At 39.8% G+C, this 22,591-nt stretch overlaps 1 protein-coding gene across 1 annotated transcript; it reads left to right on the forward strand.

The window, feature by feature from the left end:
* The first annotated feature begins 859 nt into the window (after positions 1-859).
* On the forward strand, positions 860-11,917 carry LOC115772358 (protein LBH). The gene is made up of 4 exons (XM_030718551.1): positions 860-1,054; positions 7,204-7,282; positions 9,582-9,756; positions 10,812-11,917. The coding sequence occupies exons 2-4, from the start codon at positions 7,205-7,207 to the stop codon at positions 10,877-10,879; spliced, it is 321 nt and encodes a 106-aa protein (XP_030574411.1). The 5' UTR covers positions 860-1,054; position 7,204; the 3' UTR covers positions 10,880-11,917.
* Positions 11,918-22,591: the final 10,674 nt, after the last annotated feature.

Consider the following 22,591-nt stretch of genomic DNA (forward strand, 5'->3'; position numbering starts at 1 on the left):
ACTGGGAACACTGAAACCTCTGTGCTAGCTTAATGACAGAATCAGATTTCGTTGTTATGGGCTGTTTTTACACTAATAAAAATTCCTTCACAAACCGAATTTAAAAAGCATGAAATATACAAAAGATGATCATCGTTCAGTTCAAGTTCTAAAATATAAAATGTATCAACGTACCTAACAATTAGACCAAAGGACGCAAATTGTCCCTCGCTGTCCGAGATCACTGATTTTTAAGTGCTGCCTTCAAGAGCGCCTCGTTGCTTCCTACTTTCTTCCAGAAAATATGGAAAAATTGGTGTTGCTGCAGGATTCTCATGTCTAGCGTTTCGCAATGACGTGTATAAAATCAGACCCCAATCACGCAATGACCATAATTTTGCCTCATAACAACAAAATATCATAAAGCTCTAATAAAAACACAGTTTGTCTAATTGAAACATCCCCACAGACACTTCCAGGGTACCTGAAGCTAATGCGTCTTGTAAGTCGTTTTTCTTTACAGTAAAGAAAGAAAGATGAAAAATGCTACACATGCTATGCAATATAAAGCATTTTTCCTCCAAACAAACAGTCTGTGCTCAATTTTTATGGCATAAAACAAAATTGCACTACATCTAACTTTGATAGTCAACTTAAAAAAAAAATCACCTAAAGAGAGTTATTTAATGCTTATCTAATAGCAAAATATAGAATAAATATATCAAGCCTTAGCCCAATCCACCAGGAGTGCAAAAACATTTATAAGCAGCGGTGTCCACTTACTTCTTGAGGTACACTCTTGTACGAGCTCCCCCCCCTTCTTTTCCCGACAGGCTTTGAAGGCAGCTCCGCTCCGCTCCAATGCGCAGGCTCTGAGCACTTCACTGCGAGCGGTAACTTCACCGGAGATCCTTGCGTGCCCCTCCGCCTGTCGCCCACAACAGTCCGCATCACCATCGTCATCATCACCATCATCACCACCATCAGCAGCATCAGGAGCAGCAGTATCAGTGTGATGAGGCAACTGAGGACGGAGACCCTCCTGCTCTGAGACACTGGATCAGCCTGCACACAGGTACGGAGCTTTTATCCGCATTTTAGCCAACTTGAAACCATTAAGACCCATTTTTCATTTCCTTGAAGTAGCTTTATTGAATTTTTCCCAAAAAGTGACTAAACGACAGTTTATGTAACTAATTTAAAGTCCACCTCAGAGGTTCAGGAAAATTCACCAGACCTGCTTTACAAAGACTTTCTGAATTGGAGTGGAGTTGTGGGCCGAAAAGCACAAATCAGCCCGTTTCCGTGTCAGACAGGCTTTTTAACGGTGTTTAAATCTGTGACCTACCTGTTGTGTACCATGCAGGTAAACCTCTGGTGCTATACATTAAAAAACAAAGCATAACATTAAAGCGTCAGCTAAGTGCGCCTTAAAAACTAGAACAGGAAATGTGAATTAGGGCAGCAAACACTGGAGAAATCAAACTGATCTTCAACTGAAACTGAGCAGTGGAGTGGAGTTTTTTTTTTTTTTTTTTTTTTTTCTACAAGGCTCTATGAGAAGTAAAAAAAAGAAAAAGGAAAAAAAAAAAAAAGAGCATCACTATTTTTGGCCATAGATTTGATTTTTCTTGTCCTTGGGCTGTGAAAACTTGCTGGATTTATACAACAAACCTGCATTTGAGGAGGTGGTGCTGCTTCTGGCTCTGATTTAATAGCAGAAATGGAAAAGGTGTTTGAAGTGAAGCTGAGGCGATGAGAGAGGAGAGCGTAGAGCAGCCATTCCACTAACATGGCCTCAATACACCCTTATATCTGCAAAAATGAAATAGTGGAGTTAAAGTGACTGCTGCTGAATAGCCCTGGGGGATTCCAGTTTGGATAGTCTCCACCATGACGAATCTCCTGATGGACATGAGAGAGAGGATTTTTTTTTTATCCCTGACACCACATATATCTGTTTCATCCAAAAAGCAAATGGAAATGATAGAAAAGGAGACGGTGGCTGCGAGCGCAATCGTTTTCTTAAGATTTTGGGTCTAGTCCAAAAAAGCCTTTTAAAATACACTAGGATGTGGAGACATCTGGCTCCAAACTTAATTTTGTTACTTTACCGCTAATGACTAGAGGACTAGAGGCTCACTGAGCCCTCCAAATGGTGAAATCTCGGTAACTGCTACATGAAATGCGGCATCCTTCCCAATGTGGGAGCAATCAGGTAGAGCCAGCTGGTAGGAGACTGAGCCATTATCAGCAGAGAACAGTACAAAAAATCCTGAAACTGAGAACAAAAGCTACAGAATTCAGGACATTTTTGTGTGAAAAATAACATATAATATCAATCTGTTATCATTTTATATATGAATCTATTTTGTATTCGTCTGCAGCTGTGGCCCTAGTGATTTTACTTGATGAAATTACAGGAGCTGGTTGTGATTTTGCAGATACAGATTTCACTAAAACATGATGGTTTTCATAATAATACAATGGATTATCCATCCATCCATTTTCTGCTGCTTATCTGAGTCCGGGTCATGGAGGAAGCAGTCTAAGCAGAAAAGCCCAGACCTCCCTCTCCCCAGCCACCTCCTCCACCGAGGTGTTCCCAGCCAAGAGATATAAAATCTCCAGAGTGACTTAGGTCTGTCCTGGGGCCTCTTCCCGGTAGGAACACTTTGTGTAGGAGGCATCCAGGAGGCAGCCTAGTCAGATGCCAAAATCACTTCAACTGGCTCCTGTCGATGTGGAGGAGTAGCAGCTGTACTCTGAATCCCTCCAGAATGACCAAACTCCTCACCCTATCACTAAAGGAGTGCTCATCCACAGAGGAAAATAAGTTCCACCGCTTGTATCCGCAGTCTGATTCTTTCAGTCACTACTCAGAGCTTTTGACCATACGTGAGGTTAGGAATGCACATCAGCAGGGCTTCACTTTTACACTCAGCTCTCTCTTCACCACAACGGACCGGGGCGGCATCCACATCACTGCAGCCCCAATTTGTCTGTCAATCTCCCGCTCCTCTCTTCCCTCAATCGTGAAAAAACCTTGAGATAGTTAAACTCCTCCACTTGGGGATGCAACTTGTCCCTGACCCGGAGTAGGCTCTCCACCCTTTTCCGGTTGAGGACCATAGCCTCAGACACTGAGGTACTGATTCTCATTCCTGCCATTTCACACTCAGCAGCAAACTGTTCTAGAGTGAGCTGGAGCTCACCAACTGATGAAGCCAACAGAGCCACATCATCCGCAAACAGCAGAGATGAGATTCTGAGGCCACCAAGGCGGCAGCCTTCCACCACTTAGCTACAGAAATGAGAAATTCTGCCCATAAAATACTGTGAACAGAAATGGTGACAAAGGGCAGCAGGAGTCCAACACCCACCAGGAACATGCCAAATTTACTGCTGCCACTATGGACCAAGCTCTTGCTGGAACTTGTTAGAGACCTAATGGGCTGTAACAATGGGTCATACTCCCAAAGCAACCCCACAGGATCCCCCAAGAAATGACTTCTCCAAGTCCACAAATTACATTTAGACTGGTTGGGAAAACTCCCACCACCCTTGAATATCCTTGAGAGGATAAAGACCTGGTCAAGGATTTTTCTATGATTAGGAAATTCTGGAGTAATTCCTTTAAGTAAAATAGCTGGATAAATCTTTGACCCATACAAGTTTTGTTGCAAGAATTAAACTCGTACCCCACTTAAGACAATTATCAAATATTTCATTGCCAGAAAAGACGTTTCAGAAAATAGTGACTATTACTTTTATCCGTTCATTCTCCCTTTGTCCAACCAGCTGCCCAGAACCATCAGAACCATAAATCAGGATAACAGTGACTTTTTTGCATCATCAAAAAAGTTGCCTTATATTTTTGTTGATCAGTGAATCAACATATCATCGCAACTAATAGAGGCAATGAAATGCAAACATATTAATGCTGCTTAATTTTAGAGGTGTAAATGTCATTCCTGACATTGTATAGAAATAATATAAATAAAATCAAATATTTAAAAACAATCCACACTTTTAACCCTAATTAATGCTTGATACTTTTAATAGTGATTTCTTGCCTCAATTAAGGATATTCAATTTTTACTTCAGTAGCACTTTCTTTACTAATTTACAAATGTCGGACAGCCCAGGCTAATGTCCTACAACTTTATTGTGGTACCTCAGTACCTCTTAAACTGCAGTATATATCTCACAATTTTAAATGTATTCATCACTCGAAACACTTGCTGCTTCATGTTGACCCAGTTAAAGACGTAAATAGAAAAGTATCTTAACATTTCATGTCTCTGCTGAGGCAGAAGTCGGGTGGCTTCCTGTGAACAAACAGGCATTAACACATGGATAACTTCGTTCATACCTAATGACTCAAATAAGAAAGAATTATTCCACTACAGAAAAAAAAAAAAACAACAGGCATGACTGAAATGTCACGCCTGGCATCAACATTTAAATTCTTGTGTCTGTTACGCTTCACATCACTGCAGAGTGAATGCACTTCTCAGAAACAAGATCAGGCTGAGATCATGTGCAGAGCTCCACAGGCCTCTCCAGTTGCTACCTACAGAGCAGCAGAGCCTTTTTTTTTATTAACACAAGACCGACCGGAGTGACCGCACAGATTCCCTCCAGAGGAACAATAGGAGCCTCAGAGGAGGAATAAAGGCTGCATTGTCTCTTCACTAAAATGATGATGAAGGGCAGCGGCGATTCCAGGTTTCACAGAGAAGTCTCACAACTACACAACCCCATCCTAATGGTGGTAATTGCTGCGTAACGGCACACATGAATACCCCCAAATCAGCCCTCAGCCTTGTGTGCAAAGTGCACTACTCAGATAATCAGAGGAATAAAATCTCAATCGCTCGTCCCCATGGCAACAGCAACTGCCGGTCTGATTGTTTGGAAAGTGGTGTTTCTGATAACTTGTCACATGTAAAGTCTGCCTTTCACCACCAACCAGACTGGTATTCTTGAATGGTTATTAAATGGATAAGGAGTGATGTGTTAATAACTGCATAAAAAAAAATTGCATCAGGCTTGCCTTATAGTCTGTAGTCAGGTGCTCCCATGTAACAAAATCATAGATGAGTCAGAGGTGAAGGGTGGCATAGTGTTGCATTATGGTCTGCTGCTCATAACAGCAGTTATAAACCAGCTATAATCTATATATAAGTATCGAATGAGCTCAGCTATTGATTATTACCTGAATCTGCAGCCCCCGTTCAGACTAGCAGCTGATAACACAACCTCATCAGGAAACAGATTGAGGTCAAAGATAAAGTATGACTCAGGGTCATTTTCTCATAGACTTATCTATAACCAGATTTCTTTTGAACTACAGAAGTTGCCCCTCATGGTTATTAGAAAGAATGCAGGTTCAAGGCGCTTTGGTACTTTGGCGACTCGTGTGACCCTGGAATAAGGAACAAGCGCAGTTTGTTAACAGCTTTATAATGCCCACTTCAGTAGTAATGGGATGGTTCCTTTGCCCCTTACAGGGCCAAACAAGCAACTGCTGAAAATGTAATTGTTACTTTGCTTAAGTTCAAAGGAACTAAAACACACTGGTACCTGGTTGATGCAGTTGCAGTGGTGTTGCTGAGGCAGTTTGTGGTGAATGCTGAGCATCAATCTTTATTTCTCCTGTTTTTACAAGACCATACCGCCAAAAAGTTAAAAGTTCAGCTAAAGCTGTCATCAACCTCTTAACATCCCCCTTTTACTGAGAAGACTACAAGCTGGGAAGTAATTTTCTTGTTGAACTCCTACGGGGGAAGAAAATCACATATTTTTGCACTCCTCTTACAAAATAAGGAACTAACTGTGCTGTTTAATAGTATCTTTAAATAGTTTACCGAATCATAAGGCTTTGTACTTTCAAGCAATGCCACAGCAGCAGAACATTCACTCTTATTGATTTTGGGTCACCAATTGTTAAGTATTCGTAGGCCAGAATATTTATAATGCAATATATTGTATAGATTCATTTTTGCAACACAGTTATTAATACTCTGGCATGCAGTATTTATATTTTTATTAACACAGGCATACTCTAAACATATCTGACTTATTAGAGTTATTGCTCCATGACTCCTGTTGGTGAAACCTATCAAATGAATGATGATAAGGGAATGATGATAAGAAACTTACACGGGGGAAATGGCAGATGGATGAGATGAGTATGATGAACTGGCACAGTGCACTGAATAAATACTTAAAACCTGCTTTCTAGGAATATTTTTTCTTTCACTTACGCAGATACTGTGATATTGTGTGCATTGTGGATGTTTGTGTTATATTGTATTAAGAGCAGCAGAATAACTGTACTGTGTTGCCATTATTATCGTGGGCAACATTATTGTATCGTCATACTTTTAATCAAGTTTGATTAGATACACTATATAGGCAGTAGTTCTGGGCCACCTACAGGAACCACTCGGCTATGGAAGCCCATGCCGTGAAGTTCCCAGCATACAGTTTTTGTGCTGATGTTAATGCCAGAGGACGTTCGGAGCTCTGCGGTTACTGAGTCAGCAGAGCCTTGGCAACTTTTACCCAACATGCACCTCAGCACTTAGTGACCCAGCTCTGTAACTGTGGTTCCTAAACACTTTCAATTTGCAATAATACCACTTAAAGCTGATCGTAGAATATCTAGGAGAGAAGAAATTTTATTAACTTGAATTGCGTGAACTCTTTAGAGCAACACATTCTTTCACAAATGTTCAAAGAGTTTAAATTTAATTTGTAAAAAAGTCACTGCTTCCATAAACAAAGGCAATGTAACCACTGTAGCTGCTGTTTTAGCAATAAAAAGTATGGAAAGTACATTAGAGTGTACAGGCCAGTTGAATACATGTTAAAGGCCCTTACATGAGTTGCCAGTCAGCTGTTGTTGCTTCAGTGTTGAGCATTTGTGAATCTCCGCTGCCTGCAGTTTTCATGGAGTGTTTGGGATCATTAGCCCATTATTGCTAGCCAGTTAGTGCCAACAATAGCCGTGATTCAAGCTTGAACCAACTTCTATATTACCAGAAACATTGTTGATTAGTCCTAGAAACAGTGTTGGTAAAATTCTACCTAAGTTACTGTTGTGAATAGTGCAAAGTGCACCCTTTATTAATGCATAAACCAGACAAGAAAAGAGACAAGAAAAAGAGCAGAGAAACCAAGTGAAGACAGTTCATTGACTTGTGTTTTCTCCAGGATGACTGAGGTGATGAACTCTCTGGAGCCGGGGACAGAGGACTTCAGCGGGGGAGGAGCAGGAGGAGATCAGGCCACAGTATCCTTCGTGGTGTGTGTGTGTGTGTGTGAGAGTGTGTATGAATGTGTGTGATTAGACTATTTCAAACCAGTCTTGTTTCATTGGAGCAGAAAGCATGCAGTAGTGAGTCACAGAAGTGATGAGCAACAGTAAAATGCAGGTTGACATGACTAAGGTCATTAGCTGGACTCATTACTACTGTGAGCAAGTGGTAAATGGGTTATCCAGCAACTAAATTATTGTCTAGAACTGTACAATTTATTTTGTCATAGTGTGTCATCATTAACTAAGTGATGACTTTTGCTTGGTTTTATGGCTGTGGTGAGCTGTTTAATACATGTTAGGTCCTTCCTGTGCTATTTAGGTTTTTAGCCAAACTACTGTAGCAGCGTGGCTTAATTGCAGTGTTTGTGTGTTAGTGGTTTCACCAATTTGATCCCGATTGATATATCTGAAAAGTACTGGATAAAGTGCCATGAAAAATTACTCTGGCTCCATCACCAAGTCCAAAATATTTTTCCAAGACAAAATACAGTACATGATATTAACTAAATGAAACTACTTAAATGTTAGCATTCTGTTAGCACAAGCCCAGCTTTACGTTGCAGGTTCTTCTGGAAAAATGTGCATTTTCCTGTAATAAATAACTCGGTGACCATCTGATCTGGGTGTATACATCTCCAACTTTGGGATAGAGTTAGACAGAATTTGACCCAGGTCGAGATGGCTACATCGTTTAAAATCATTGTTAAAACTACTTAGAAGTCATTGGCGGTGTTTATATAAAACCTGAGGTTTAAAAAAGTTCACTACTTTTGCAAAGTAAAAAGCTCTAAAAGCTTTATGATGTTACAAAGTTGGAGTTCCCTGGTAAAGAGAGTTACCATCTGTTGTTGTTTCCAACTGAAAATAATGCAGACTCATTTGTAGTCCAGGCTTTTATTCCCAGTAACTTGTAGTGTTATTGCATCGTACCAGTGCTGATCTAGTGGCAAATTTGGCCCACCTACAAAAAAAATGAGCAGCCTCCTCTCTTGTAGTTTCATCTGTGTTGGGTTTAAGCATGTAGCTTTGTACCATAGAGGGTTTATAGAAGACTCTGACACCAAGACACCAGTTCTGGTTTGTTGACCATTTTCTATCCACTATTTTGGTGTTATGCAGTTTGCTTTTTTCTTTAAGCTGGATGTGATCATACTCATAGCAGAGGTTAGACCTGGAAGGTTGTCATTTAAGGCCAAGCCTGAGCTAGCTAGCTTGGTTAGTAAGGTACATTTGTAATTTACTATAATATCAAATGGATAAATGAAAGCATGTTTACAACAAAGAAGTGTAACAGCTGACTCTTTAGGCTGTCTTTTAGTAAAAATCAATGCTAGACAAGTCATCACAACACCCACACCCCAAATTATACATCACTTTAGGCATTAATATCATCTAAATGGAAGAATAAAAAAAAACAAACTTCCATTCAGTTGTCACAAAGGAGATCAACTTTAAGCCCCTTTTGGATGTTCACTCTTCTCCCTTAATCTGAATGTGTCGGGTTCATGTGTAAATGGGCACTCTGGTCAGTTTTCTGTGCAATCATTAATGCATCACTTTCAAGCCTGAATGAATGCTGTTCAGGTTCAGCTTAGGTACACATATGATTGTAACTGCATGTGTTGTGTCTTTCCTGCATTTCTTTGACTGTCTTTTGAAGCTTTTTGGAATAATAACCTAAAGAGGAAAACCATGAGAGAGAAAAAATCACAAACATTTTTTGGCTTGAGATATTTGCTGTAGCTATTAGAGGTTCCTAATAAACTAAAATAAAATTAATAAGCTATAAGTTAATAAATGTATCCTGGTGCAGAAATAAGAATAGGATCAATTTTCAAAGTAGCTGATTGTTAACACTTTTACTTAAAATGGCCTGTGTCTGAATGCCACTACTTTATTAGATTAACAGGCCTCCAGTGGCCATTTGAGGAACTGCAGTTTTGGTGCTTTTGCGTTGGCAAGTGGAAGAAGACCTCTAAGATTTGTTTAGCAGAGACCCTGAGAAGGCTGCGCTTCCACTCATAGAGTTGACCAATCAGAGCAAACAATCCAAGCATGTACCTTTGAAATTTCAGTAAGAATGATATGGGCACTTTACATGAAGTCATCTTGACAGATCTATCTGGGATCTTCCATCTGATTCATACAGTTTGAAGTTTTCCTAATCCAATTTTTACCGCATCATTGTTCTTTCACACGTGGTACTTGCAGTGGCATTTTCATCCCCCAAAATATGATGCCCTCCTTTAAACCTTACATAACCTTTGAACAGATCTTCCCAGATACCCATGAAAGGTATCCAAAGTTGTCCAAGAGGCTTCCCTCTATAGTGGTGGAGCCAACAGATGGAAATGAGGTGGAGAGTGGAGAACTTCGCTGGCCACCGGATGAGCCGAGCTCTGCAGACGCGCAGACTGAGAGACAGCGTGTGGACGAACAAGTCGCAGGTGAAGAGGAAACAGAAACTGATATTCTTGCCTTTTTGGCAGTTAGATTCAGACTGGGCCAATTAGAAGGTGTGCAAATAAAAGTCACATGGACTTATCAGCAGGCCTGTTATTTGGCTGCTGGCAACAGTGGAAGTATACTAAAACTTCACTTGATAAAAAGTACTACTATGGCAAAGTAAAATTACTCCAAATAAAAGTTAAAGTTGTCATTTGGTAGCCTACTTACTTACTATAACTATATATAACTATAAGAGAAATGCATTCAAAATTTAATTTAACTGTAGTAAAATCGCTGCCGTTGTGCAGTAGAGAATCTTGTGGCTGATGTGTCACATCAGTGTGAAAGCAGTATTTTTACTGATAGTACAAATACTACAAAACTGTTTATAATTTAATGATTTTTTACCTCGAGCTACTTTCATCTGGTGTCCAAACCAATGAAGAATATACAGTCATACAAGCATGTGTCAGCTCATTTACATAGTTTCCCCTGACTGACCATAAGAAATGAACATCAGTTTCTTTATAGCAGCTCTATAAAAGGTTACTTCCTGTAATGCTTCCTGTCATTGGTTCTTCATGCTAAGTAAATGCTTTGCAGTCATTCTCACCTCGTAAACTGAACGAAATGAGGAAACACTCAAGAGCAGATATGCAGTGTTATACTGCAGCATAATATTGTGATTTTATGCATCAGTGAGGTGAAAAATGAATGGTGTTATCAAGTCTGGCTGCTCAGCTGGCTCCCAAACAAGGCGTGGAGTCATACAACTGCAGTTTTCCACTTACAGTGACTCATTTGAAGGGACAGTTTTTGCCCCAATTTATCTCATTCAGTGTGGACCTACCTCTGGTTGGTTACCTCTTGTCAGTAGCACTTGATGTTGCAAGCAGTGCATGAAAGTGATATCAATCTTCTCATCTAATTCTAACTGGGATTTATAACCAGTTCACCTACAACTACACACACGCAGAAGCACAACAATGAAAGCAGGCTGTTTGAAAACCTGGGGAATAATCATCCCGAGGTCATCTGTTTTTTTTTTTTCCAGATGAGGATCAGTCAAACGTTGGTGGAGCCGAAGAAGCTTCAGGAGTGGAAATGCAGGACTCCAACTGAGCAAACTCGCTTCCTGTGATATAAACTGTTACTATGAGTGTATCCAGACATGGAATGAATGAAAACGAGTCAAATAGAGGAGAGCAATGTGTGGATAGAAAGATCAGAGAGACGGAGTAGGAAGGATAGAAAAAGAGATTCCCAAACCCCAGCTCACGGGCTTGGAGCCAGTGTTGTGCCAACACCTTCAGAATAAATACAATGAAGGTGTTCTTTTGTTTTTTCAGATGTACATCTATACTGATGGAGCTTGTTTGACACATGCGAGCTAATCGGGATGATTTATGGGGACTAAGATGCCACCTTGAAGCATTTTTTTCCCCACTTTATACTTTATCTGCTTAAAAGTTGGCTGTTTGGAAGCAAATGACACAAGATAGAAAGACACAATAAGTTTTGGCAGCAGACATGTCCCATGTCTAATATGACTGTCTTGACATTTCCGGCTTTGTAAATATCCATTTTTAATTAAGTTCACAAATTTTTGTCTCTCTGGCTCCAAGCCCTCACCGTCCAGACACCCACCAAATCATCTGCACATCTGATCTGGACAGATGTTCCTAAATGCTGTATTAAGTATTTAGCTCATGTGTGCCATACTACTACTAATAATGGTAGCTACTGTATTTTGTGCACAGTTTTTACATTACATTTAGGCGAAGATTACATCACTGTTTGTTAGGTAACGACTGCTGTAGTTTGGTGATCTTGGTCTCACTACTCACTTTGTAATATTAGCTACGAGCGTTTGAAAATTTAAGAACAGATCTGTTGCTTTATTGGATGTTATGATATTAATATATTACAGTATGTAACCACTGTCTTCATAGTTTTAAAGGGAATGTAACTGTTGTTTTATTTAAGATATTGGAGCAATATGGTCCCAAGGAATTAAAGGCAGCCCATTTTGTTACAGACTAAAGAAGTAAAAAGAACCAGTATATTTTAGATGTGTGTTGCTTGTCACAGGCATATTTTTTAAAATACTGGAAGCCTAAATTATTGCACAAGTAATAAAACTTTTGAAATGTTCTTTAATTTGTTGTCCCTGTGGTTTTTCAGGTTAGAGGGAAGGTGTAATTTACTTTGCTTTCTTAAGAATATTTGCATGACATTTTTCATGGCTCTTTTTTCATGGCACCTTTTGAGGTAGTACTCCCCTTTTTCGTTTTTGTACTGCAGTAATCAGTTTCAGAACTTTTTAGGGTAATTTTTAGGGTCTGCTGTGGGTATACATTGAGGAACTACAACTTGGTGATTAATCAAGTTTCAGTTTCAGTCAATGTCAGATCACAAGATAACAGTCGAGGTAAAGCGATTCATTTTTTAAAGTAATTTTCGCTGCAAAGTACTTGTTGTCAAGTCTCTCAGCTCAGAGTTAAGATGATGGAAAGAGGAATGTAGAGGAAGAAGAAGAAGGCACCAAAAGTTTCAACAGATGAACTTGTGGAAGTCTCATCAATGATTGGAGCTGCCTTTATCTCCAGATCACCTCAGCAGACCTCTTAGCAGTGCACAAGTTGGTTGTCAGCTTTGTTCTCCTTCTTTCTGCATGGATTCGATGCAGGTCTCCTGAAATGAGCGATTTGCCGCCCCTTGGCCAATCGCTGCCCCATTTTGCCACAGCACAACAGTGGAGACTGCAAGCTGGCAGATGCCCTACAGTAAAAAAAACCTGCAAGTCTGGGCGTAACTCTCTACCAACCTCCTCTACCAATCCCCCATTTATTTAGCTGTTTTTTTTATTTGAAACAAGCTACATTTACAAGTAATTACTACAAGTAATTCCCCTTTAAAATTACACAGTTGTTTTATATAATTGATATTCTGCCATAATTGAGCAGCCCTACTAAGAATACTTAAGAAAACTGCAGACTTAAGGATATTTTGATTGGTCAAAGTCATGAATACAGCATCAGCAACCACCAAACAAGAGCAGTCCCAAGACTGTACACCTTCAGCCAGGCTAAAAATTCCCTCTACACCACCCTGGATTAAGAAGGATATCTGGATTCTGGATAGTTTGTGATACTTTCTTGGGATACAATCTCTCCCAATTTTTAAGTTTGAATAAATGTCCAAGATGGGCCAAGCTGCACCTTTGACAAAGTCCATAAAGAAGCTGTAAACACTGAAGAAAACGTAACCATATGAAAACAGCATGGAACATAGCATGTGTAAAAAAACAAAAACAATGCAACATTGCAATGCAATTTTGAGTAAAAGAGAAAAATCTTTGCTAGTAAATCTTCCCAAAATGGTACGGGGTATTCAACAACATCAAAGCAACACTGAGAGAAAATGAAGAGGCTGAAACAGGATCACAAGAAATTAAAGGACCATAACAACAGGTGCCAACAATTGGCCAGCTATTAAATCATTTCAGAGTTCCCATTAGTCATAAAAACTTGTCATGAAAAGGTTAGGAAGGTATGTAGGTCCCCAGAGAGTTCCCCAGTTGGTACTTAGCCGCAGGTAGTTTCCAGAAATGTTCTTTTATGCGCTGCATTATTGTTGAAAAAGTCGGTGGTGCCTCAAGACAAATCAGGATCCAACAGTGCTACCTGCAGCACAGCAAAACCTTTTGATCGGTAGGCAGAAGAAAAAAAAATCAAAAGCATGGTTTAAATTTAAGCAAGTCTTGATTTAATATCTTAATCACAACACAAAATCATGAAGGGGGAGAACTGTGGTATTAGTATTCTTCAGCTTTGTTCTGACAGGACATGAACGTAGCATAAATCCAGCTCTGCCTGTACTTTGTTGATTATGTTGAGCACACAGGAGAACTTTTGATGCCAGTCAGTGATTGCAGTGTTGTCCAAAACTGTGAAGCAGTGTACTGGTAGGTAAGAAGTAGTAAAAGCCTCAAATCTCTGTTTCTCAAGAGCTCATTGCTCTTAGCTTGAAGGTGCAAAAGTATGTGAACCTCAAGGATGAGCAGCAAATCTGAAGGTGAAATATGAGTCAGATATTGATATTAATTGGTTGAGTGGGGGATCTACCAAACTCTGAGCTACATAATGTGTTTGAAGAGGTAATTCATGGCATGAATAAAGAAAAAGAGTTATTGATGCTCAACAGGCTGGAAACTGTATGAAACATGAACTATTTTTCCGGCTTAGCTGCATGTGTGTGAAGCTGTGAAAGCTTTGCCGAGCTTCACGCACATAAACAAATCAGTGTGCAAAGGTGCAGGAGGAAGAGCAGGTCATCCATAAATGGGAAAGTCTGCGGTTTAATCCCTGTCTATCCTGTTGTGCATATTGAAGTCACCCTGGTCAAAGTTACTTTAGGCTCCGCAGTGGATATTTTGTTGCTTTTTGTTGATTAAGAAAACACATTATTCCAAATATTAAATGAATATTATTATTGGAGTAAAATCCCAGACTTGATGGGGGAAAAAAACAGCATTTATAACAATGAACATCAACTTTGATAATCACATGAAGTCACAGAAAGTAATTTTGTGGCCCTGTAGTGTTTTTTCCTCTTTTCAGCAAAAGAAGCTCAGCTGTGTTTCTTCCTCCTTCCTTCAGCTGGAGGCTGTGCCATGAATACTGTGTTCTCATTTTAGGCTCTGATTTATGTTTGTCGCCTCATAGTTATTCAAGGAATGTAGACCCAACATCTGCCTAACCTGCTGCCTCATTTCACATCATACTGGAAGAATAGGATGCTTTACATGCATTACTTATGGGACTTTTGACAATATGACCTCGCAGCAATGGTTTTCCCAAAAGCAGTCACTTTCTTCTCACTGGTGCTATATGTGAATGTACAAGTGTGTGTGTGTGTGTGTGTGTGTGCATGTGTGTGTGGTGGCGATATTATCACCAGTGGTTGATTAATTCAAAAATCAAATAAAAATCTGATAACCAGCTATTTTATTTAGTAAAAATATCAAATATTCTTCTGTCCATATTCTCAGTTTACATTCAGGATTTGGTGGTTTTCTCTGTTTTTGGATATTTTTGGGGCTCTTGATCAGACTCACAAAGCAATTCGAAGATGTCACCTGTGGCTTCTAAAAACTGTGTATTAAAGGTATTTTTTTCCAGCTGCTCCCTTATTTCTCAAGCGGTTGCCATAATGGATGGATCCACATATTAGATTTGGCACAGATTTTACCCAAGATGCCCTTCCTGACACGACCCTCCTGTTTATTCATTTACTAGCTTTGCTGAGCTCAGATACTTTAAGGGGTGAACTCTACTTGCACGTCGTTGTCCTTCAGGTTAACTCGATTCAGCTGCAGGATAAGGCATGCTTATATTTACCTTTTTGAAAATGCACATGACGGCTGAAGTTTGAGCCACACACTGTTCAAAATCAGTAATGCTGTCATTTAAAAGCTTTCCGAGTGTCTGTCTGTTTCTCTTTCTGTCTGTCTTGTGTACACACTCAGGCGAACAGGCAACATGAGCAGCACTCCCACGTGCACTTTGACAGCTTGTTGAAGCTGATATAATGTTAAAGGTCAGGCTGGTGTCTTGATCGAGACAGAGAGATGGATGACGGGATCTCCATCTTATTTCTTCCACGGCCCCTTCTCTCTCCAGATGTGACCTTTCGGATGACAACCTTGTGAAGAGCACTTCATGGGAGCGTGCCGGGTCACTCCTGGGAAAATGAAGGGCTACAGGGAAAGAGGCTGTGAGGGGTTGAAAAAAAAATGCAGCGTCAATTATCTCTCAAATGTCACAAGCTGCTTTTCAGAGGAGGGAAAACTTGCACTTTCCTCTCCTCTCAAGGATGGCCTGCACTCACAGACTGTGGCATATTTTACATATAATTCACACAAAGGTGGAAGCTTTTAACATTTGCTGCAGCACCACTGCAATCAGCAAAACAGTTTTACAAATTGGCACAAACAAGATTTGCAGATGCAACATTTACATGCCGCTTGATACAAACGTCTTTGTGGAGAATTTGAAATACGCTGCGCAACAGCCCAACTCCACAGTACACCTGCACGCAGTCTTCAAGGTGTTTAGCAGGTTAATTATATCAAGCGCCTTGGGAACTTGATATTTTTCTTCTGTGGATCTGTCTCTGGGCCATCGTGTCAGACTTCTGTGACATTCGTTCTCCTTCATGCATCACAGACCTGCTGCTTTTACATCATTAAGATCCAATTTCTTACTTTTCACCTCTTCTTTCTTTCTTTTGTTCTTTTCTGACTTCCTCATTTTCTTCCTATTTTTTTGTTTTCCACTGTTGCTTTTTATTTTCTCCTCTCCTCATTCGTGCTTCTCTTCTTATTTCCCCACTTCTGTTATTCTCCTTGTTTGCCTCCTCTGCTTCCGTCTCTTCCTTCTAGCGTGCAAATAAAATTGGTGAATCTTAATTCTTTGCAATTTGTCATATTTTACTTCAGACAAAATAAATGAATAAATCATTAAATACATAAATAACAGATCATTTTGCCCAAATGTTGAATTTGTCACGGTAAATGACGGTTACTTTGCTGCATGTCCTCTGGCTCTGCTCCTGTTTCATTACATAGAATTCATTCATGTTCATTTTGTAACAAAGAGCACATAAATCATGCCAACAGCCACTTGTAAATCTGTGTATTTAAAAGTACCTTTTAACACAGCCATTAGAGCAGCTGAGTGTTGTGAGGGAGTTGTGTTTTGATGATGTCAAAGTGTGCAGTGCCAGGACTTTCATCTCCCACTCCCGCTGGCATCAAACGGATCTTTTAAATGTTTCCGTGACAGGCCGAGGTAACACACACCCGCCCTCTCGCTTCAGCCCAGCGCTGTCCTCTCACAGCTCCCTGCGATGAGATAACAAAGTCCTTATTTAAGGCTGCCGAGCCAGAAATATCACAGACAAAAAGCTGAACTTTAATCCGGTCAATTCCATTTATAAAACAAACGTTACCAAATTTCTTTACAGTAAGTTCATTTATTTGACTGTTAGAATCAGGTAAAAACAGTACGCGATATAAAAAGTCAGAAATACCTAAAAACATTCATCAGTGAAAGAATCCAAAGACAAAAAGAAAAAAAGGTGAATACAGAATTATGATTGGGTGTAAATGTATCTAGTATAAGGAGAGAGGGTTTTTAAAGGCTGAGACACTCTCCTCAGAGTAAAAGTGTTAGCATATCTACACGACTGTGATAGAAAGCTTTCATAAAAATCTGAGCGCGCAGAATAAACTGCATGACATCCCACAGCTCTGCAGGGTGAGGCATTAATCTAGTCACTGTAAATGTAATTTCATGAAAACTTTAGATTTCTTTCCTTATTTTTTGTTTCAAATATGATTTTAAAAATGAATCATTTTCTGTCGCTTTGACTCCATGTTTACATTTTATTTATTTATTTTACCTTTAAGCAGGAAGTGAAACGCCTGAGATTAAGGATCGTTTTTGTGAAAGTGTACTGGGCCAAAATGGTCAGGATTAACCTAACATGCTAACCTAGCACGGTGGAAGAAACCAGAGCTCCCAGTCAAAATCCGCTCAAGCACGGGGATAACGTACAAACAGGCTGTCCCTTTTGTTAACATTTTAAAGGAATTGCATTGAAGAATCAGCATTGTGGGAAACATGCTCACTTTTTTGCTCATGAGCAGAAAAAATGAGGAGCAGAAGAGTTAATGTCTCTATGTTTGATATAAGCCAACAGTCAGTCACCTACCATCACCTCTAATGCTGACGGATTAACACATGTAGTCTGTCTAATCCAGCCAAAAGCCAATGCATTAAAAAAATCAAATTGTGGTTGTACAGAGGATTATGTGCTAGATTATTTAAAAAAAATAAATTTTTTTTGTTAGGTTCAGTTCAAAAGTACACTCAAATACAAACACCACAAGGGACACAATCAGAGGGATATACTGTGAAGGCACTTCAACACAGTCAGCCTTCCTTTTAATGTTAGCTGGTTTGACAAAACCCCAAACCTCAGTTAGAGATAACAGGTATCGTGCAGTTATCACCGTCCTCTGTTAGGCCAACTTTCTGCTTCAGGCTCTGTGCTCGCTCACATGAAAAGAGGGCACGTCACGGGTCATGTGACTTTTCTTTGCACAAAATGATTCTCATGAGTGCCGCCTACTCCAGTCAGAGATGTTGATGATGATCAGGTGACGACGATGATAAAGAAAAAGGTGACAGTAAAATGCTACACTGTTGCAAATAAGACAAGATATTAATGCTGCAGAAAATCATTATTCTTGGGATTTAGTGTACTTCTGCATGGTTAAAAAAAATAAAAAAAATCCTTAAACCTCTACATTACTGTATACACTTTTACATTTATGGCCATGTTTGTAAATGTAAACAGTAAAAATAAAGGCATGAGAGCCATGTTTGTGACACTAAAAACTATAATCTCAACCTCGCATATCAAACCATTAATCTCACTTTTTACTACACCGCGCTGAAAGAGACCCTGATAAACACACTGGGCTAATTGTACACAGAGCAATTAGAACAGGCAGACAGTTAAAGACACGTGAAACAAAAACATTGGAGACACACAAGATAAGAAATACTTCAGAAATAAAAAACTCAAACTCAACAAAAAAGTATAATATTCTAACGAGTGAGGTACTGTACTGAAAGGTGTTTTTATGTTTTAGCCTTTAGCCGAGCGCTTTGTGCAGTGGCTGGCACTCTATACTAAACAAACAGATAGAGAGCACATAAATTATTAGTTGTGTTGGCTGCAACACGTTACTGTAATCACGTTACATTTTTCTGTAACTAAATCCAGTAATTGAATAAACAATTATTTTGTTACGGAGCACTTTAGTTACCGTCAGCCGGCTTCAGTTCGTGTGCAGGAAGGAGGAAGATTGCAGAGCAATCTACAACTTTTGAGGACAATAATTTCTTATTCCACAAAAGGACAATAATGTGATGGTAAATGGCAATCTGCACCCAGGCCAGAATAACTATTCACTGCTGGTAACACCACAGACTCTTTGCAGCCATCTGCAAAGACAGCATGCCCAGAATGATGTTAAAGCTACAGTACGTGTATGCCTACACAAATCAAAAGCAGGTATCAAAAGCAGTGATGAGCTGTTAGACTTGCAGCATTCGTGGCTTCCATTTCTAGCTGTGCCTGTTTCTACAGTGGAATCATAAGCAGGATAGCAAGTGCTATAACAGGTAACAAATTACATTCTCCAGGGAGTAATTAAGGAGTGCATTCCTTGTAAAAAAAAAAAAAAAAAAGCCAACAGTAGTTATTAGTCTAGTACTTATTAGTGAAAGCATCTCTTCTATAAACGCTGCTGTCTTTGCTGTGAGACTTGATGTGCTGCCTTGAATAAAGCAAAAATGTTTTCAAAGCACAGGTTTGGTCCCATTATTTAGAGCCGATGTTGATAATGTGCCAAAAAAACCAAACAGACAAGAGCTGTCTTTAAAAGCTGATCTGATGAAACACGGGCTGAATTTGATGAAACACTTGGATGTGCGCTGACTAAATTAAAGAGCAGCGAGATGCAGTGTGTTTGATTGTATGAAGAGCTCTTACTGTATGGACGGCAGCCAGCGAGGAGCTTCGTCTCCTGTGAGCCCTCTCATCCTTCTAGTTGGACGCCCACGCAGCACAAAAACACCTCCGTGTTAAACTCATCGTGGCTGCCCAGCACGGCAGTGCGACTGGAAATGTTTTAGCAGAAAAAAAAAACACTTAATTACCAAACTTGTAATCAAAAAAAACATTTTTTTTGGAACATTTACATGCAGTGCTGGAAAAAAAAAAGTATTTGTCCCATTTCTGATTTCACAGTTTGTTTGTTTTTGGTGTTTTTTCGGTGACAAATATGCAAAAGAAATAAGAAAACAAGAAAACTTTTCACTGTATCTTCACTGACAAATCTGACCCTGTGGCTTTGTAGGCCCACAATCCACCCCAGCCAGCTCCTGTTAATCTGATAAGCGAATCAATAACACACGAATGTCATTTCTATCACACAAAGTTAACACCAACAAGTGAAACAGACAGATGAGTGCTGAGAGGAGAGTGTTTAATAAAAAGGTGTTGGTTTAATGACTTTTAAGTGCGTCAGACATTATGTCAAAAGACTGATTAAAGAAGACGACCTCATTGTTCCTGCCAGCTCCACTGCACCTGCTCATCCATTCAGGACCGAAAGAGCGTCTGAATATCTGTCCAGCTGCCTTTTATTACTTTTCTACAAGTAAAAAAATCACACTTAATGTCACAAGGAACAGGTAGGGATTTTTAAGGAGAACAAAACACGATGGCACTTGATTAGAGATGTCAGCTGAATCCATTAAATGCATACTGGGGCACGTCAGAGAGCATTATTATGCCGGTAACATTTCCCAGAGTTTTACAGTTTTAGTGGGTGTCCACCAGCTAATCACTGGCTTTTACTGACTCCTGCTTTTTGAACAATGACAAAAGAATGGCTTATTTTTCTGAAACCAGGTCAGGAAGGGTCTAAAAGTTTCTCTCCGTTTAAATACTGGGATGTTTTACGTGAAAAAGAGCTTAGTCACAGCTTAGTCATTGATCTTACTGTAATTATTTAAGCACCGTGTGTCGCATTTTTCTCCATCTCCATCCTTTTAGAAATATAATCCGAGTGGGGGAAAAAAAAAATCATGATCCCTGCACACACACACACACACACACACACACACACACACACACACACACACACACACACTGCAGATATTCATATTATTCATAATTACACAACCAGTTTGCCATTCAGCCCTGATGCACAGTTGTTCACTGAAAAGCACTTCTTCATTTGTTTGGGAATAATGTTCCACTCAAACATGCAGCACAGCACAGGGTTACTCTAGTAACCTTTTCTATGAATAGTAAATGTCACCGTAATCAATTTTAGATGGGGCGGCTCTGCAGGTGGAGTCTGAAGGGGGCAGGGAGGGGGAAAGGAGGTTGATGCGAGCCACTGGAGGAGCAAATGTGCCTCCGCCTACTGTACCAGATGGTTTTGTAAAGGCTTCATGAGGTAAACAGCCCTGTGCTGTTGAGATGTGAAGAGCCCAAAAGTCTGATGTGCAGAGCTGAGAGGAGGGAGGGATCCACTTTGCATCTATCAGACACGAGAATGCAACATGTCTGCGCTAATAATTAACGTTTCGTGGTATCAAAATGTGATTTTTGTTATTAACATTTGCTAAAACTTAAAATAAAGGTATTATTGGGTGTAAAAGTCACATAACAGTTAAAAAGACAGACTTGACTGCTCTTGCTGACTTAATAATAAAGTGAACAAAGCAGCAATTATCTAGCAAATAGCTCCATCTATCCTGTTATAACATTGCCTTATACTAAAATATATTCATAATGAGGTATTTGTCCAACACACTGGTAAACCAGCTTTACTGGAAGTACAAATACAGGTTTACCGACACCGGAGCTCAGCTACTCAACATTTCTGTCTAAGCAGGAGCAACAGTGGCCTCTGTGGCCACAGGTGGTAACTACAGGATTCTGCTCCACTGAATTCCTCTGGGCACCAGCTGCTCATCCAACACAACACAATATCATCATGTCAGCACATACCAGCAATTTTACAATTTGCAGCAACAGGTAACTTACAGTTACAAACGTTTATCCGGCTGACGTATGTCAGCTGGATAAAACTGTGAAAAGAAGAAGCAGAAATAAAAATGGCATATTTGATGCAGTTGTTTTGATTTTACTTTAACATTATTTTGTTCAGTGGTCCTGTTGCTCACTGTGAATAAGTAAATTACGTTTCAAGTCTTCATCTGGAAGCCGTCCTGTTGGCTCACTGGATGATGAGCCAAAATTCAGCTCACGAAATGTTTTCTAATCTCATTTCTCATTCCCTCTGTCTGTGTCTGCTGCATACCATCTAATAAAGCAGCATTATCTCACACAGCTATTTCACCCGAACAGCATACACACAAATGCCGACATCAGGGCAACCGCAATCAAGAAACAGACTGCATTATTTTCTCTTTGGGGAGTCACCGCAGGACAACAAAACAACACAAATTCCTGCCAATGAAGCGTCTGTGTGACGGTGACCCACAAGTGGCATGTCAAGTGGCAGCTTCATTAAAGGGTCATTAACACCAAACTCAACACGAACAGTAAAGAGATGAGTCCAAGAAGTTGGCCTTCCAGAGTCAGTCAGTTTTAGCTGTGTTTTTTGTGTAGATGTGAATTTGGAGTATTTAATTTAATTTTAAGGGCAGCTATCATATAGGTAAACAATGGACAGCGTTTTACAGCATGTATCATTTATACAGATGTTTTCCATCAGTGTGCAGTTCCAACAGCACCCCCTACACGAAACAGGTTCCAGCGGCTTTCTGGCCTTCTGTGCACACTGTGAAAAACTGTACAGGGTGAAAACAAGTTATCATACAGTTCCAGGTGCTTCCATCAACTCCAGTGACAGAAGAAGACAGAAGAAGAATAAAAGGCTGAAGGATGCAGATAAATACACTAAGAACACATTTTCTGCTTAGATTCATTAACATGACAGCCCATAAATTTTAATCGGTACTTGTCTAATATTAAATGTAAGTTCTGAAATTTCTCTGCTTTTGTCAGATTTCACTAAAAATCCAAATGCAGTTACATCCTGCCTCTCTTTGCTTTTACCCGTAAAGCCTTCCACATTCATAAAAAGGGGAAGCGTGCGGTGAGAAACAGACATTTACAAAGCCATTCTCCTGATGCTGCGTGTCATTTTTGCTC

This window comes from Archocentrus centrarchus, chromosome 22 (genome assembly GCF_007364275.1).
Source record: "Archocentrus centrarchus isolate MPI-CPG fArcCen1 chromosome 22, fArcCen1, whole genome shotgun sequence".
In the NCBI taxonomy this organism is placed as follows: Eukaryota; Metazoa; Chordata; class Actinopteri; order Cichliformes; family Cichlidae; genus Archocentrus; species Archocentrus centrarchus.